This window comes from Canis lupus, chromosome 24 (assembly GCF_048164855.1).
Source record: "Canis lupus baileyi chromosome 24, mCanLup2.hap1, whole genome shotgun sequence".
In the NCBI taxonomy this organism is placed as follows: Eukaryota; Metazoa; Chordata; class Mammalia; order Carnivora; family Canidae; genus Canis; species Canis lupus.
This window is the reverse complement of record NC_132861.1, coordinates 49825834-49841683: the sequence shown is the minus strand read 5'-3', so window position 1 is coordinate 49841683 and position 15850 is coordinate 49825834. Positions and strand designations below refer to the sequence as shown.

The 15850-nt window shown below is 48.7% G+C and overlaps 1 protein-coding gene across 2 annotated transcripts in view; it reads left to right on the top strand.

The window, feature by feature from the left end:
• Positions 1–15850, top strand: part of COL6A3 (collagen type VI alpha 3 chain) — an 81088-nt gene that overhangs the window by 31921 nt on the left and 33317 nt on the right. For both annotated transcript variants that reach the window (XM_072796802.1, XM_072796800.1), the window contains 15 exons: positions 514–1122; positions 3003–3608; positions 5168–5782; positions 6679–7278; positions 7934–8271; positions 9328–9406; positions 10442–10587; positions 11992–12084; positions 12530–12583; positions 13491–13562; positions 14276–14302; positions 14397–14441; positions 14562–14615; positions 15070–15132; positions 15745–15810. In XM_072796802.1, the coding sequence (XP_072652903.1) occupies positions 514–1122; positions 3003–3608; positions 5168–5782; positions 6679–7278; positions 7934–8271; positions 9328–9406; positions 10442–10587; positions 11992–12084; positions 12530–12583; positions 13491–13562; positions 14276–14302; positions 14397–14441; positions 14562–14615; positions 15070–15132; positions 15745–15810 (3467 nt within the window). The remainder of the gene's footprint in view (positions 1–513; positions 1123–3002; positions 3609–5167; positions 5783–6678; positions 7279–7933; positions 8272–9327; positions 9407–10441; positions 10588–11991; positions 12085–12529; positions 12584–13490; positions 13563–14275; positions 14303–14396; positions 14442–14561; positions 14616–15069; positions 15133–15744; positions 15811–15850) is intronic.

The window sequence follows — 15850 nt, the reverse complement described above, 5'->3', positions numbered from 1 at the left end:
CAAATTACCATAAATTTAGTGACTTAAAACAAAATGGATTCATTGTCTTCTGGTTTTAGAGGTCAGCAATCCAAAACCAGTTTCTCTGGGTTAAAAGCAAGGTGTCAACCACATTGCATTCCTTTTGGAGGTCCTCCTGGGTCACACACTCCCTTGCCTCATGTGGCCCCTACTCCTTGGCCTGGGGCCCCTTCCTGTATCTGCAAAGCAGCAGCAGATCATCTTCTCTCCTCTCTGGCCTCTGATTCCTCTCTTAGAGCTCTCCCTTGAACTTCCATTGTCCTGTCTCCCTCTTAGAAGGACACATGGTTGATTATCCTGGATCTACCTGGATAACCTAGGACAGTTTCCTCATCCCTGAAACACGTAATGTAATCATCCCTGCAGAGTCTCCTCCACAATTTCCAGGGATTCCTAACTGGATACCTGTGTGGGGCCATTATGCTGCCCACTTTGATCCAAGGCAGACAGTCCCTTTGGTCCTGTGTGTCACTGAGGGTGTCTCCCTCCCAGTTTCAGGTGAGAAGGATGTGGTGTTTCTGATTGACGGCTCTGAAGGTGTCAGAAGTGGCTTCCCTCTGCTGAAGGAATTTGTCCAGAGAGTAGTGGAGAGCCTGGATGTGGGCCCAGATCGGGTTCGTGTGGCCGTGGTGCAGTACAGCGACCGGACCAGACCTGAGTTCTACCTGAATTCATACATGGACCAGCAGAGTGTGGTCAGCGCCATCCGCAGGCTGACCATCCTGGGAGGGCCAACCCCCAACACTGGGGCTGCCCTGGACTTTGTCCTGAGGAATATCCTGATCAGCTCAGCTGGAAGCAGGATAGCGGAAGGTGTCCCCCAGCTCTTGATTGTCCTCACGGCTGACAGGTCAGGGGATGATGTGAGGGGCCCCTCAGTGGTCCTGAAGAGGGGAGGGGCAGTGCCCATCGGCATCGGCATCGGGAATGCTGACATCACAGAGATGCAGACCATCTCCTTCATCCCCGACTTTGCCGTGGCCATTCCTACCTTCCGGCAGCTGGGAACCATCCAGCAGGTGGTCTCCGACAGAGTGATCCAGCTCAGCCGGGAAGAACTGAGCCGGTTGCAGCCAGTTTTGCTTCCCCCAACGAGTCCAGGTAAGGAGGAGATTCCTTGGATGGGGCTACTTGTTTGGACTGTGGGCTCCAAAGTATTCTCTGTTGGTTTTCTCTACCATATGTGGTGAAAACTGGCCTTTCATGAAGAATTAGGAACTATGTGCCTTTGGTCTCAGTGATCAGGAGTGGCAGAGGCCTGGGGACATACTATGATTCATGTTTTGGGCCAAATTATAAAAGTTTCAAAGATGTGCATATGCTTGGCTTTAATGTAGACTCCTAAGTCCATGTAGAGGCTTCTGTATAATGTTGGTTGAAAAGGATGGGGCCACCTCACTGGTGGCACCGGCTTGATATCAGTTCTAAGGTTCCACTGGGGGGTTCAGCTGGCAGCCTGCTGTGATGAGGGAGGGAACTTGACAACAGGGTCCCCTATGCTGGGGCTCAGTCTCTGAAATATTGGTATTTCTAGAGCCAAAGCATGATGACTGCCTTTGAATGTGGCTGGTGCTGAGAAGTAAATGTCTTAACCGGCAGGAGCCAACCTTGCTCTTATAACTGTAGTTCATTCTATTTCGTCTTTCCTGTTCCCCTTTTGTAGACCTGGTTACAATAAGCTAGAAAACAGTGGGATCCTGGCTGCTGGGGATGAAGGGGGCTGAGATCTATCCGTGCCCTGCACAATACCCACGAGGGCTTACCCACCCTGGGCACTCGGGTGGAGAGGGTTGCAGTAGTTGAGGAGGCGGCAGCGTCCTTGCTCCCTTGTGGCTTACATTTTACAGAGTACCATCCGAAGTCTCATGGTGTGGAGGGGGGAAAAAGAAAGGCAGAGGGGAACAAAAGGAAGGGAAGAGTAGAAGCAAGGCTGGCTTTTCCTTGCTAGAGTACACTGTGTCCTGCAGGCTTCTGTGGAATGTTATAAAGGGTTTGTGATCAAATAAATCTGGGGAACAGTGGGATAAAGCCAAAGAGGTCCTCCCACAATTGATGTGTATTGCAATAAGGGAATGCCACAGTTCCAAAATCTATTTGACTCCAGGGTCCTTCTATATGGTGCAGGGTTCTCAAGAATGCACTCTGGAAGTCTTGTCATAGTGCACATGTGAGTTCCTGACTTTAAATACAAGCACATATTTCTGCAACATATTTGCTCCCCCACTTTTCAAAATAACTATTTTCTACCTTTGTCTACCTCCTAGCCTGCTTCTTCTATGCTTTCCTTCTTCCCAGCACTGCTGTCCATAGCTCAGCCCAGGTGAGCCGTCTCTGCCTCCTAGGCACCTGCCCACTCTCACCTATTCAAGGACGCCATCCATCATTCTTTCTCCTGATTCATTGATTCTCCACCAAGGATGGGAAGGATGATTCCCTTTACGATACAGACACATCACTTTTTCTTCTTTCTGAGAAACCCTCTTGATGCCTGCTTCCCCTCCAGGAATACCTCAGTCCTCTTTTAAAAGAGTTATTGAAACCTTTGCAACTCCTCTCTGAACCCACCCCTATCTGTCATTCACTTTCACCATTCCACAGAAAGCGCTCTTGACAAGGTTCCCCCATGATCAGTTCCCAGATGCCATCTTGCTTGATCTATGAGGAGCTGATGCATGTCCCAGTTGAGATCATCTCCTTCCTGAAACACCACCCCTACTTGGTCTAGACATGGCTCTTATGTGTCTACTTTCCACCTCCCTCAGGGTTACTCTTTGTCCTTTGCTGGTTTCTTCTCCCTGACTTATAATCACTGCAAAGCCAGAACCCACTCCTGGGACTGGTATTTTATCTGTAATAGTCAGAATGAGGTTATGTCGCCCGTCAGGTGATGATTCCATGACAAACCATGAACCAGGTGGTTCATTAACACTAAGGATTTGGTGCCGGCAAAGGTGAAGCCCATGATTACATGTGATTTTCAGGTGTTGGAAGCAAGAAGGATGTGGTCTTCCTCATCGATGGGTCCCAAAATGCTAGCCCTGAATTTCAGTACATCCGCACCCTCATTGAGAGACTGGTTGACTACCTGGACGTGGGCTTTGACACGACTCGGGTGGCAGTCATCCAGTTCAGCGAGGACCCCAGGGTGGAATTCCTGCTGAATGCCCATTCCAGTAAGGATGAAGTGCAGAATGCGGTGAGGCGGCTGAGGCCCAAAGGTGGGAGGCAGATCAACATTGGGAGTGCCCTGGAGTACGTGTCAAGGAATATCTTCAAGAGGCCCCTGGGAAGCAGGATTGAGGAGGGCGTCCCTCAGTTCCTGGTCCTCATCTCATCTGGAAAGTCTGACGATGAAGTAGATGATTCTGCAGCAGAACTCAAGCAGTTTGGTGTTGCACCATTTACCATCGCAAGGGACGCAGACCAGGAACAGTTGGTTAAGATCTCCCTGAGCCCTGAATATGTGTTCTCAGTGAACACATTCCGGGAGCTGCCCAGCCTGGAGCAGAAACTGCTGACCCCCATCACAACCCTAACTTCAGAGCAGATACAGCAGATCCTGGCCAGCACTCGCTATCCTTCTCCAGGTAAGATGGGGTATTTTTTGTTGTTCTCTGAGGCATTTTTAAAAATATATATAAAAACATAACAGGTTCAGAGATCCATGGTACTCATGATAAGTTAAATTAAAATAAAGGGACACTGCTATTGAACCATTTGTGTCTATTGCTTGTTGCAAGAAGGGTGGATGTACCCGATGGTGAACCATAGAGCATCTTAGGGAGAGGGTGTTAGAAAGGATAGGATTTGAGCTTGTGGTGGACAATTTTGTGGAAGGCTTAAGGAAATGGCAATTTGGCCTGAAAATAATTCTGATTAGTTATCTTTCTACATCTTACGGCTAACACTGTAACTGGTAAAGAAGCAGAAGTCATTCGTATTAGCTAGGGTGGCAGGTGTTTAGTTATTTTTGTCTTCGTTTTTGTCTGTATGTGTATGATTCTGATGCTGATGTTGTGTGAAATCTTTTGTGTTCTACAAGAGAACCCAAGGCCTGGCTGTGTGTGATGGGCCAGTTTCTTGTCTTTCTCAGTATTAATGGCTCAGTTCCATGACTTGCTCAGCTTTTGCTGTGCTGTGTTTCCATTATAAGTAGCCTGGTGATTGATGAGGCAAAAGAGGCTGAATTTGTTGAGTGGCAACATATGAGTAGCTCAACAAAATGGTATCTGGGGGGATCCCTGGGTGGCTCAGTGGTTTAGCGCCTGCCTTTGGCCCAGGGCGCGATCCTGGAGTCCCGGGATCGAGTCCCACATCGGGCTCCCAGCATGGAGCCTGCTTCTCCCTCCTCCTGTGCCTCTGCCTCTCTCTCTCTGTCTATCATAAATAAATAAATGAATCTTTAAAAAAAAAAAACAAAAAAACCCAAAAATGGTATCCAAGAAGTACCTAGAATCCTAACTAAAAGGAAAACATGGTTCATCTTTCTCAAGACTTTTTGATTAATTTTGTAGTTAAAAGTGGACTCATATAAAGAAAACAGGGGAAATAACAGTGAAAATAAAACAAATTGTATAAATGCTAGGGATATGTGGGCAGGAGGAAATTCCATGAGTCAAACACCTGGGCAGCTGTCGAGGTGCACTAGGAGAGAGTTGGCATTCTCTAGGTGTCACTACCTACGTGGCGGCCTCAGACAGAGGACCTCTGACGTCAGTTGTCTCTCTCTTTTTGTATACCAAAGATGTTATTCTGGGTGATCTTGATCCCTTTTGGTAGTAACAGCTCATGATTCTGTAGATTCTGATAATCCAGTTTCTAAATGCTGTTTACATTTTTTAAAAACTAGTTGTAACCCAGACCGCAAAGCCAAAATGAAACTAGAGTAAACTTAGAAAGAGAAAGTTTTGGACAACTTCGAATAGTTCAAAAAGCAGAAATGATTTTGGTGAGAAAAGGCTCAACTTTTAGTGATTATATTTAAAAAGCTCAAGAGATAAACACAGACACATCAGCTTATAATTTTAATGTTAATTGATATTGTGGTGCCGTATAAGGCAAAGTTCAGAAATGAAAGCAGAAATAAAACCAAATAATGACTCCATTTGTGTCCCAAGTTTTCCTCTTCTTTTCTTTCTATCCACAGGTATTGAGAGTGATGCAGCAGACATTATCTTCCTAATCGATAGCTCTGACAGCGTCAAGCCTGATGACATTGCATATATTCGGGACTTTGTTATCAAGATTGTTCGCAGACTCAACATTGGCCCCAATAAAGTGAGGATTGGGGCTGTACAGTTCAGCAATGAGGTCTTCCCAGTATTTTACCTGAAGACCCATAAATCTCAGGCTTCCGTGATCAATGCTTTGCGTCAGCTGAGGCACAGAGGGGGGTCCCCACTGAACACTGGCAAAGCTCTGGAATTTGTGGCAAGAAATCTCTTTGTCAAGTCTGCTGGGAGCCGGATAGAAGACGGGGTGCCCCAACACCTGGTTCTGTTTCTGGGTGGAAAATCCCAGGATGATACTTCCAGGTTTTCGCAGGTGATCAGCTCCTCAGGGATTGTGAGTTTAGGAGTAGGAAACCGAAATATCGACAGAGCAGAGCTGCAGACCATCACCAACAACCCCAGACTGGTCTTCACGGTGCGAGAGTTCAGAGAGCTCCCCAACATAGAAGACAGGGTCATGCACGCCTTTGGGCCCTCTGGGGTCACGCCTGCACCTCCAGGAGTGGACACACCTTCTCCCTCACGGCCAGGTATGACTTGCGTGACCTGTAACTACAGAGCGTGACATCAATTATCCTTTCATTGAAAAAATATAGTTAGTATTTATCTTAATAATTTTCATCTGTTAAGGTTGTTGCTGCACATAATATTAGAAACTAAATACTGGAAAAATGATTCAGTTGAAACTGTAAAAGGAAACATATCCCAGAGAACATGGTCATTGATTCCTCCAGAGGCTTCTCTGAGACTAGTTAGAACCTCACTGAAAGTTCCTATGAAGGTGCATTGAGGGTTAACTCTAGATTCGTTGGCTCTCAGAAAAGGACAGAATCTGAGACTGGCTAATCCATGCTCCTCTTTTACTCCAGTCTTGATGGATTGATTATAATTAGGAAATTACCCCCAAATGTGATTGACTTTTGGCAGGCTTCCACGAAGCTCTTAGCCTGATGGCAGGCGATCTTCCAAAGGTGTACGGGGTCTGCTTCCCATTTTCCAATCTGTTTCCCCCACCCCTTTTTTGATCTGCCTCTGGCACATTTCCTTCAACTCCTGTCAGACATCATTGTTTATTTTTAACCAGAAGGGAAGTGCTTAGTGGCATTTCCTAAAACATCTGAGTTTTTGGATCGTTGAATCTGTGGCATGATACCATTTTGTGTGGGATAATCAGACTGAATTCTCAGTTTCCCCAAGTCCTACTGTCTCTTATCTTTTCATTCAGATGGTTTGTCATTTATCTTCTTGTTCTTAGCAAAATAGTGGCTGTGAATTTGGGAACCATAGAGGCATGGAATAAAGCAAAGGTATTTGCTGTGAATAAGTCACAGCATTTTTAGCATCATTCCAGCTATTTTACACTTTGTATATTTGTTATGGATATGGAAACCAAATTTCTCCTCATTTGCATTTCAATCACTTTCAGAGAAAAAGAAAGCAGATGTTGTGTTCCTATTGGATGGCTCCATCAATTTCAGGAGGGACAGTTTCCAGGAAGTGCTCCGTTTTGTGTCTGAAATTGTGGACACGCTGTATGAGGGGGGTGACTCCATCCAAGTGGGGCTGGTCCAGTACAACTCTGACCCCACTGACGAGTTCTTCCTGAAGGACTTTTCCACCAAGCAGCAGATTATTGATGCCATCAACAAAGTTGTCTACAAAGGGGGGAGACACGCAAATACCAAGGTGGGCATCGAGCACCTGAGGCTGAATCACTTCGTGCCGGAGGCGGGCAGCCGCCTGGATCAGAGGGTCCCTCAGATAGCGTTTGTGATCACGGGTGGAAAGTCGGTGGAGGATGCCCAGGAGGCCAGCCTGGCACTCACCCAGAAGGGTGTCAAAGTGTTTGCCGTGGGTGTGAAGAACATCGACTCAGAGGAGGTTGGGAAAATAGCGTCCAACAGTGCTACAGCGTTCCGAGTGGGGAACGTCCAGGAGCTGTCTGAATTGAGTGAGCAAGTTCTGGAAACTCTGCACGATGCAATGCATGAAACCTTATGTCCGGGTGTGACCGATATTTCCAAAGGTAACCAATCCCCTTATACGTACATTTTCATCCTGTTGTGCCAACATTTAGGACCTGTTTGGTTATTTACGTGCCTGGTGCTGGCCCGTGGGGTCCTTGAGCCTTTGGTTGCTTCAGTCATTTTCCTTATATCCACGTGGGTTGGGTCCTGGCAACCGCCTGGCCCCTGTTAACAATAAGGATATGTTATATTTTGGGGTAAGAGTGGAAGTCTGTATTTTCTTGCTCTTACAAGATTTACTTTTTCCCTCTATTCTTGGATCTCCCAAATAATTCAGAGTAATCGATCCCTGTTTCTGTTGATAGGTTTATTAGATCAACTATTTGAGAAAAGAGTAGTCGAGTTCTCAAGCGCGTTTAATTCCAAGTACAATCTTGGGGTGCACGTGCACACCAACTGTATTGCAGGCCAAAACTGACAAATACCCCAGAAAAGCAAACACATTGAAATGGTCTACACTCTCAGTTCCTAAGAGTCAGCTCTGGCGTGCCTTGAGAGAGAGGCAGACCAAATTGCTTCTCTAAGCCCATACATAGAGGATCTCACTTTGCCCTTGAGCACGATGCCTGGTCCCCATCTGGGGGCCGTGCCTGTGTATTGGACTCATCTCAGCCACCTCAACCTAGAGCTCATTGCCTACTTTCCCTTTTGCAGTCTGTAATCTGGATGTGATTCTGGGGTTCGACGGATCAAGGGATCAAAATGTCTTTGTGACCCAGAAGGGCCTTGAGTCCAAGATGGATGCCATCTTGAATAGAATCAGCCAGATGCAAAGAATCAGCTGCAGCGGCAGCCAGATGCCCACCGTGCGGGTGTCGGTGGTGGCCAACACACCCTCAGGTCCCGTGGAGGCCTTTGACTTTGCCGAGTACCAGCCAGAACTGTTTGAGAAGTTCCGGAACATGCGCAACCAGCACCCCTATGTCCTCACTGCAGACACACTGAAGGTCTATCAGAACAAGTTCAGACAGTCTTCAGCAGACAATGTAAAGGTGAGCATGGGCTTCTCCCTCTTTCAGCTTCCCATGCAGTTTCTGGACTTCTAGTGGTCAGGAGGCACACCTCTATGTCCAGAAGCCCCTTTTCCCAAAGTGTTCTTCTATGAACACGCTTCCCGTTTGATGGGGTTGGCAGTGCCCAAAAAATAAAAAAGTGCCTTACCGTCAGCTGATCATAATAGTCTGAAAGGTAATTATCTTCCTCATTGTAGTAGTTTTACTAATGCTCTAAAAAAAAAATCCTGGAAATCAGTAAGTAAGCTTGACTGAGTTGAAGTTATGATTAATTCATGTTGAATTATAGTCCAACCCCTTAAGTACATCATGGTTTCTGTTTCCCTCTCTTTCTCTCCATGTGTATAGGCTGGGTGTCTGAAACAGTAGAAACAACAGAAATTGATTGTCACAGTTCTGGAGACACTGAAAGTCTGAGACCAGAGTGTCTGCTGGGTTGGCTTCTTCGGAGGCCTCTCTCCTTGGCTTGCAGGCGGCCACCTTCTCCTTCTGTCTGTGTACCATCTTCCCTCTGGGTGTGTCTGTGTCCCAATCTCTTCTCCGTAGACCAGTCACACTGGGTTAGAGCCCACCGCAATGACCTCACTGAATTTAAGGACCCTTTAAAAGCCCTATCGCCACATATAGTTATCTTCTGAGGTATTGAAGGTGAAGGCTTCAACAGCTGATATTTGGAGGGACATACTTCAGCCCATAACACACCCACAGACACACACTCACACAATTTCTAGAAACTACATCACATAAATAGGAAAATGAGATAAACTGTTTTTATTTTTATTCTGAGGGTTTTTTTTTTGTTTTTTTTTTTGTTTTTTTTAGTAAATCAAGCACTACAGTATCCCCCTTTATTTTATCCCTCACTTATTGCACAGTATCAAAGAGCTATAAACTGAGGATGACTGTTTCTTATTGTTGGTCCCCGGTGTCCTCGACTCTAAGATGGAGGATTTGAATGGACTGGTCTCCCTGCTGGAAGTCTGATGTTTCTAATTTTGGTTGGGGTTTGACACATCTTTTTTTTTTTTTTTCCAGGTGGTCATTCATTTTACGGATGGAGTGGATGGAAATCTGGCTGATTTACAAAAGGCATCTGAGGAACTCCGACAAGAAGGTAGGTCGTGGGCTTTCTAAATGTGAGAAGTTGGCCTGGGTGAGGCAGGGACACTACCCAGCTAGAGTCCTCTGGGGGATCCTTGGGGCATCCTCCCTGCAGCCTGGCCCTCTGACACCTGCCTGGTGCTATCGGGGTTCCCCTCGTACCACAGATGGCTTTATCAGCAAGTCCTGACACAGGCATGCTTTTGCAAAAGAATATGTAGTTTTGATCACAGCTCACAAATACCATACTTTTAAGCAAAAATATGCTCTACTACACACCAAATAATGAACATAGATTTTCCAAATTTAGGGCAATTAGATAAACAGGGATGCCTATTATCAGATATAATATCTGGATATTCGTTTCCTTTGGAATTCATAGCACTGGCAGAAAGTGAATGCCAACACCAGAGGTTTACAGAAGCAAAATTTATCCTAAGAATGTTCTATGACTTAGCTGGCTTTTCCTGAGCGAAGAAGATGAGACTGTGACTCAACTGGTTTGGGAGGTGTGCATCTCAGCTCTTCCCACAGCACCCCCATGTTTCACAAGGCCAGAGTTTGAGAATTTCTGTATGAATGTGTTTCATGATGTCACTTCCTGTATTTCTACTGATGAGTTTAGCTATGTAGCTGGAGCAATTGCTCAGAGGTGTCAAAATTTCCAGGATCTTGACCCTTCAGAGTGGCTAACTAGTTTGATTCAATATGTCTTAGGTAAAGGCCACATTTTACACTGAAGTCTTCTTTTAAAATAAAAAGTCAGGGGGGATCCCTGGGTGGCTCAGCAGTTTCGTGCCTGCCTTTGGCCCAGGGCGCGATCCTGGGGTCCTGTGATCGAGTCCTGCGTCGGGCTCCCGGCATGGAGCCTGCTTCTCCCTCTGCCTGTGTCTCTGCCTCTCTCTCTCTCTCTCTCTATGTCTATCATAAATAAATAAATAAAAATAAATCTTTAAAAAAAATAAAATAAAATAAAAAGTCAGGAGGGCAAAGAGGTGGTGGCTGTGGAGGGCCAGGCAAGCTGCACTGAATGTGCCTCTCCGCGCAGGTGTCCAGGCTCTTATCCTCGTGGGCCTTGAACGTGTAGCCAACTTGGAGCAGCTGATGCAGTTGGAGTTCGGGCGAGGCTTCCTATACAACAGGCCCCTGAGGCTTAACTTGCTGGACCTCGATTATGAACTAGCAGAGCAGCTCGTGAGTTTTTATGTCTCTACGCACAAACTGGTCTAGATACCAAGTTCTTTGTCACCTTAAGATAACGAAGGCACTTTATTTTATTTTTTTGCCAGATGAATGGCAGAGGGGCCCTTTGGGTGGGTCACTCAATCATTCAAGTTGTTTAATTCACCTGGGAGGGACCTCCTTGTTGCCATCCTGTGTGTGAGCCCTCGGACCGGAGGTACCCAAGAGCTGGGAAAGTGGCCAGCGGGACAGTGGTTCTCTGGGTACGCTGGTGGCATCACCCGGCGATTTCCTCAGTTCCCTTTTGCGAGCATTTTGCCCTTCATAAGACTGTCGGGAAGGCAAAACATCAGAGTGACTGTCCGCAAATGGGAATCAGGTTGTCAGCATCAGAAAGCTTGCATGAGAAAACAAGGCAACGCAGGAGAAGAGAGATCATTTCTGGGCAGAGAAGCATCTCCATGGCCTCTCTCCTAGTTTCCTTTGGAGCAGGTGGAGGGGATCCCTGAGGCTTCCTAATGCTTGGGTTCAGCCTCTCTTGGCTGCAGATGCTAGCTCCAGGGTTGGCAGTGGGTGGGCCTTTGGGGGACGTGGGGCTGAGTGGTCAACTCAGGGACTGTTTGCTGGTGGCAATAGCAGGCCGTGGGATGAATTGAATGTCCCTTTTTCGCTCTTGCATTCTTCCCAAGGCTGGAATTAGAATTTTTTTTTTTTTAATTGGGTGGTAGGAGGTTGTGTTAGTTGACACATCTGGAACGTGGAAGAAAGTGAAAACTCTGAGAAGCCCACTGTAAGGAAAGTGTTTGACCACCATGAGTGTAGCAGCTGGAAATGTTTCTTGGGCATGCACTCTCCCCGTAAAGTCAGGGGCTCGGATGGGAAGGGACCATCGAGGGTGTCTGCTGAGTGTGGCCTCCTTGGTGACCCAGGGTGGTGGCAGGGACCACTTGTGTTTGCCCCACATGTGGCTCTTCCCTATTTTCCTCCGTCCTGGCACCCTGGTCTGTGCTCTGACCATGGTTCTGAGGAGATTTGGGGGATCCTTCCATCCGGGCCATATGCGACTTGCTTCTTAGGTCTTGCTCTTTAGAGTTTGAAAATATGTCTCTCATGCTTAATGTGTGAAATTTGAAGATGGACATTGGAAACTTTTAGAAATAAGGCCCAGCCCAAAGTGATGCCATGAATAAGATCTATTTTACTTTGGTGGCTCTTCACGTCCCCGTGTGTGACTTCCCACTGCCATCTGACTGCTGGGCCCGTTTCAGAGGGAGGGCCACGTGGGCAGAGCTTCACCTCTCACTGTGGAATCCACGCACATCAGATTTTTTTTTTCCCTTCATGGCCTATATATGCTTTTTTTTTTTTTTTTTCTTGGCATTTGTTAGGACTTGAACTTTCTTTTCTTCTTGGTAGGACAACATCGCTGAGAAAGCTTGCTGCGGAGTTCCCTGCAAATGCTCCGGGCAAAGAGGAGACCGCGGGCCCATTGGCAGCATCGGGCCAAAGGTAAGGTGGCTGTGCCTCTTACACCTGGGGCCAGCTCTCAGCAGAGTCCCTGCAACAGGAGGCCTGAGGGACACTGGATGCCCGCCGCCTTCTTTCTTTCCTCAGGAAGAGGGGATCTGTTCTTTAGTGCTTTGGTTCTTCATTTTATGAAATAATGTTCATATCGGTGGGCATCACGTACTGGCAGCCTCTCCGCGGAGGGTCAGCAGGGAATCTTAGCCTTTGCATCTAAGTTAAAGGAAGCGGACAGGATTTTGAGAGCCTTCAAGATCCTGATAGATGAATGGCGCTGGAATGATGAATGGAAGCCCAAGTTCAAGGGAACAGCTAACGCCGTGCTAAGTGGTGGCACTGCTCTATCAAAGGAACGGGGTCGGGGAGATGCTTGAAGGTAGAACAAAGAAAACTAGAGGCTTTCACCGAGGAATCACTCTTTCTGTTTTAGGGTATTCCCGGGGAAGATGGCTATCGAGGTTATCCTGGCGACGAGGGTGGACCCGTAAGTACAAGATGATTTGTTCTTTAAGCTTGTCTTCCCTCTTTGTTCCTCACACATTGGGGTTGAATTGTGGGGCTCATGATCTGTTGCATTTCCAGTGATTTTCCTACCAGGAAAACCTTCGTTTCTGACTTCTGTGACAACTCAGATCTCTACGCTGTGGGGCACAGGGCACAGGGGGATGACTGGACGTGACACACGTGGACGTGCTGTGCAGGGCTCTTCCTCGTTCTATTTCAGAGGGAGAGACTCGATGGCCTCTGAGGCCGGGGGACACCAAATAGGCCATGCCTGGGGTCCAGCAAATGCAGATGTCCAGTCCAAGCAGAGACGGGAGTGAGCTGGGGCAGGGCGGAGGGAGCCTAATCAGGCTGTTGTCGGGGTTACGGCCTTTAAGGGAGGTTTGCCGACTTGGGTGACCTAAGGGTGCAGCTGGGGGCTCGGGAAGCAGGTCCTGGGACAGATGAGGTCTGAGAGGCTTGGGGACACTAGAAAGAGGCCCAGCCCTGAGATCGGGGGACAAGGCCGGTGGACAGCAGATGAAGTCATGGGGTCCCAGCAGGCAGTGCCAACCCCGGGACCCTCTGGGGAGCTAGGAACCAGGGACGGTGTGCAGGAGCCATCAGGCCCAGGGTTCTCCTAGCACCTGGTACCCAGAGGCCTGCCCATCCTTGGTCCTCCAGGGAAGTACCTTCTGAGCCGCAGACCTTCCAGGGCCCACTCCCTCAAGGGGTGGGAACCTCCCAGGGCTGGGGGTGCAGGGGTGCCGAAGGCTTGACCAGGATCGAACAGCATCCCTGCCGGGGAAATCTACTTTCTAGAAAACGCCTCTCCTGGTGAAGCGAACTCAGTGGAGGCATGGTGACAAGGAGCTCCAACCTGTAAATGGCTTTGTCTCTCCCGGCAGGGTGAGCGCGGTCCTCCTGGCGTGAACGGCACTCAAGGTTTCCAGGGCTGCCCCGGGCAGAGAGGAATAAAGGTACAGGGTGTGTGTGTGTGTGCGTGTGTGTGTGTATGTGTGTGCATGTGTGTGACCACAGCACCAGGGCCCCAGCAGGCAGAGGCGTTCAGTGGCACGTGCAGAAGTGAGACGCTGTCCCCAAATGCTTCCCTGGGGAAGAAGGCCCCGGAGGCCTCAGCAGCCAGGGGCTCCAACTGCAGGCCGGGTCCAAGGTCTGGCGGGTCCAGCAGCCCAGGCTGCCGCGGGCAGGGAGCCTGAGGAAGTCAGGGGGCGGTCACGAGGCCAGGTGGGGGAAGGGCCGGTGGCCTGTGCCTCTAGCCCCGGGCCCCGAGAGGAGCCAGAGAAGTGTTGGGGGGCCAGGGTGCCAGGCACACGCTGGAAGGTTCCTTGTGGGAAGTGCTTGGAGGTGCTGTCTCCTCCGTTTGCTGATGTTTGAAAGCAGGTGCTGAAGGTAAGAGGCCACCGGGCCGTAAAGTCACAAAGGGACCTTGGAGCCTGGTGCCCTCCTGCCCAGGGAGCCTAGAGCAGCAGGTGCTCAGGCCCAGGGAAATTAGCTTCAGGATCCCCCCGACCCCACCCCGCCGGGATGGAGAGAGGGCAGTGTAGACAGATGAGTCCTGAGAGCACTGGATTTCAGATCCAGGTGTCGAGGAGGGATTCCCCCCCTCCCCCCGCCTTTCTCTGTGGCCTCCAGGGAGGACCTAATCTTCCCCCTTTCCCCTGCCTTCCAGGGCTCTCGCGGATTCCCAGGAGAGAAGGTACCTATGCTTTGTTTTAGCTTTTTATAAATTGATCGCATTCTCAGGATCTGTGGGTTTTCCTTTCTCACCGTGTGTCTTGCTTTCCCCGCAGGGCGAATTAGGAGAAATCGGGCTGGACGGTCTCGACGGTGAAGACGTAAGTGACTTCGCGCTCGGAGTCCACACCGTGTCCTCATCCTGAACATCCCGGCTGCTCCTAGCTCGGGCTACGGTGGAAATTGTGCCGGGGGTGACGTTTTCTCATTGTCTTTGACAGGGAGACAAAGGATTGCCCGGGTCTTCCGGAGAGAAAGGGAATCCGGGCAGAAGGGTAAGTATGTTTCCATAGCGTTGTCATGATGGAAAAACTAGAAACATTTTACCTAAGGAATACATACTTGTTTAATTCATGTCTGTGAAGACTGCTTCCTCCAGGCAGCCTTCTCTGATGTCCTCCGGGGTTGGCATCCACTCTGTCCTCTATCACCTGTGACAATTACATCATATATTTTTGTTTGTTTGAAGGGTATGTCTCATAGGGCACGAGCTGAGTGTGATCTGTTTAAATAAACCCCCGGTGTCTGGTACAGAATAGGTCCCAGTAAATATTTGGGATTACCAGAACAAATCAGAAATATCTGGAAGTGATTTTACCTTTCTGTAAATGCGCAAATGGGAAATGCTATCCTGTTAAAGATTTACGACCTAAAGTACGTGATTTTAAGGGTGACATACAAATTGGAAACCCTACCTAATTTTTGTCTCCGCTCGGGCTTTTTATTTAGGGTGACAAAGGACCTAAAGGGGTCAAAGGAGAGAGAGGAGACGTTGGCTTTCGAGGTGACCCGGTAAGGGGACGTCCTCACCCGCAGCGTGAGACCCGTGTCTCGGGGAAGAGGGTTTCGGCGACGTGGGTTGAAGGGAAGAATTTTAAACCAGAATTCTGAAATGGCCTTAACATGTGTTGGTAACACACATGGTTTGTCCTCTTCCTACAATTTTGGAGATGTGTTTGCTCTCTACCAGCAGAGATAAAGTGTTTGCAGGGCCTTTCCTACAAAGACCTCAGAAGTATCCCTAAAAGGTGGCCTCAGGGCGCTTTCATCCAGCTGGACTGAGTGGTCAGGAAAGTATTAGGGGTGACCAACACGTCAGACCCTGAGGGGCCGCCCCTCGGCCATATCCCACCCACGACCCACAGCCTGCCCATGGGGTCACCAACCACTCTTGGCCCTGGACGGTGGGCGGTGGCCCTTCCTCAGTGAGAAGGATGATCCCCCAGGGTCACTCTTGCCTGGTTCTGGCCCGGAGGAGAGGAGGCTGGCCTGGCATGGGGTTTTATAGAGTCACAGAACGAGAGAAGCCACAAGCCTTTCTTTTCCATCTCTTTCCCTAAAGTGAACTGAAAGCATCCTTTGCTTGCACATGCAGCTCATGTCCCTGACCTGTGTTGTTTGCAGGGTGACTCAGGACGGGACAGTCAGCAGAGAGGACCTAAAGGAGAAACTGGAGACATCGGCCCCATGGTACGACACCCTGCAATCCCAGACCCCCTTGGCTGAGTGC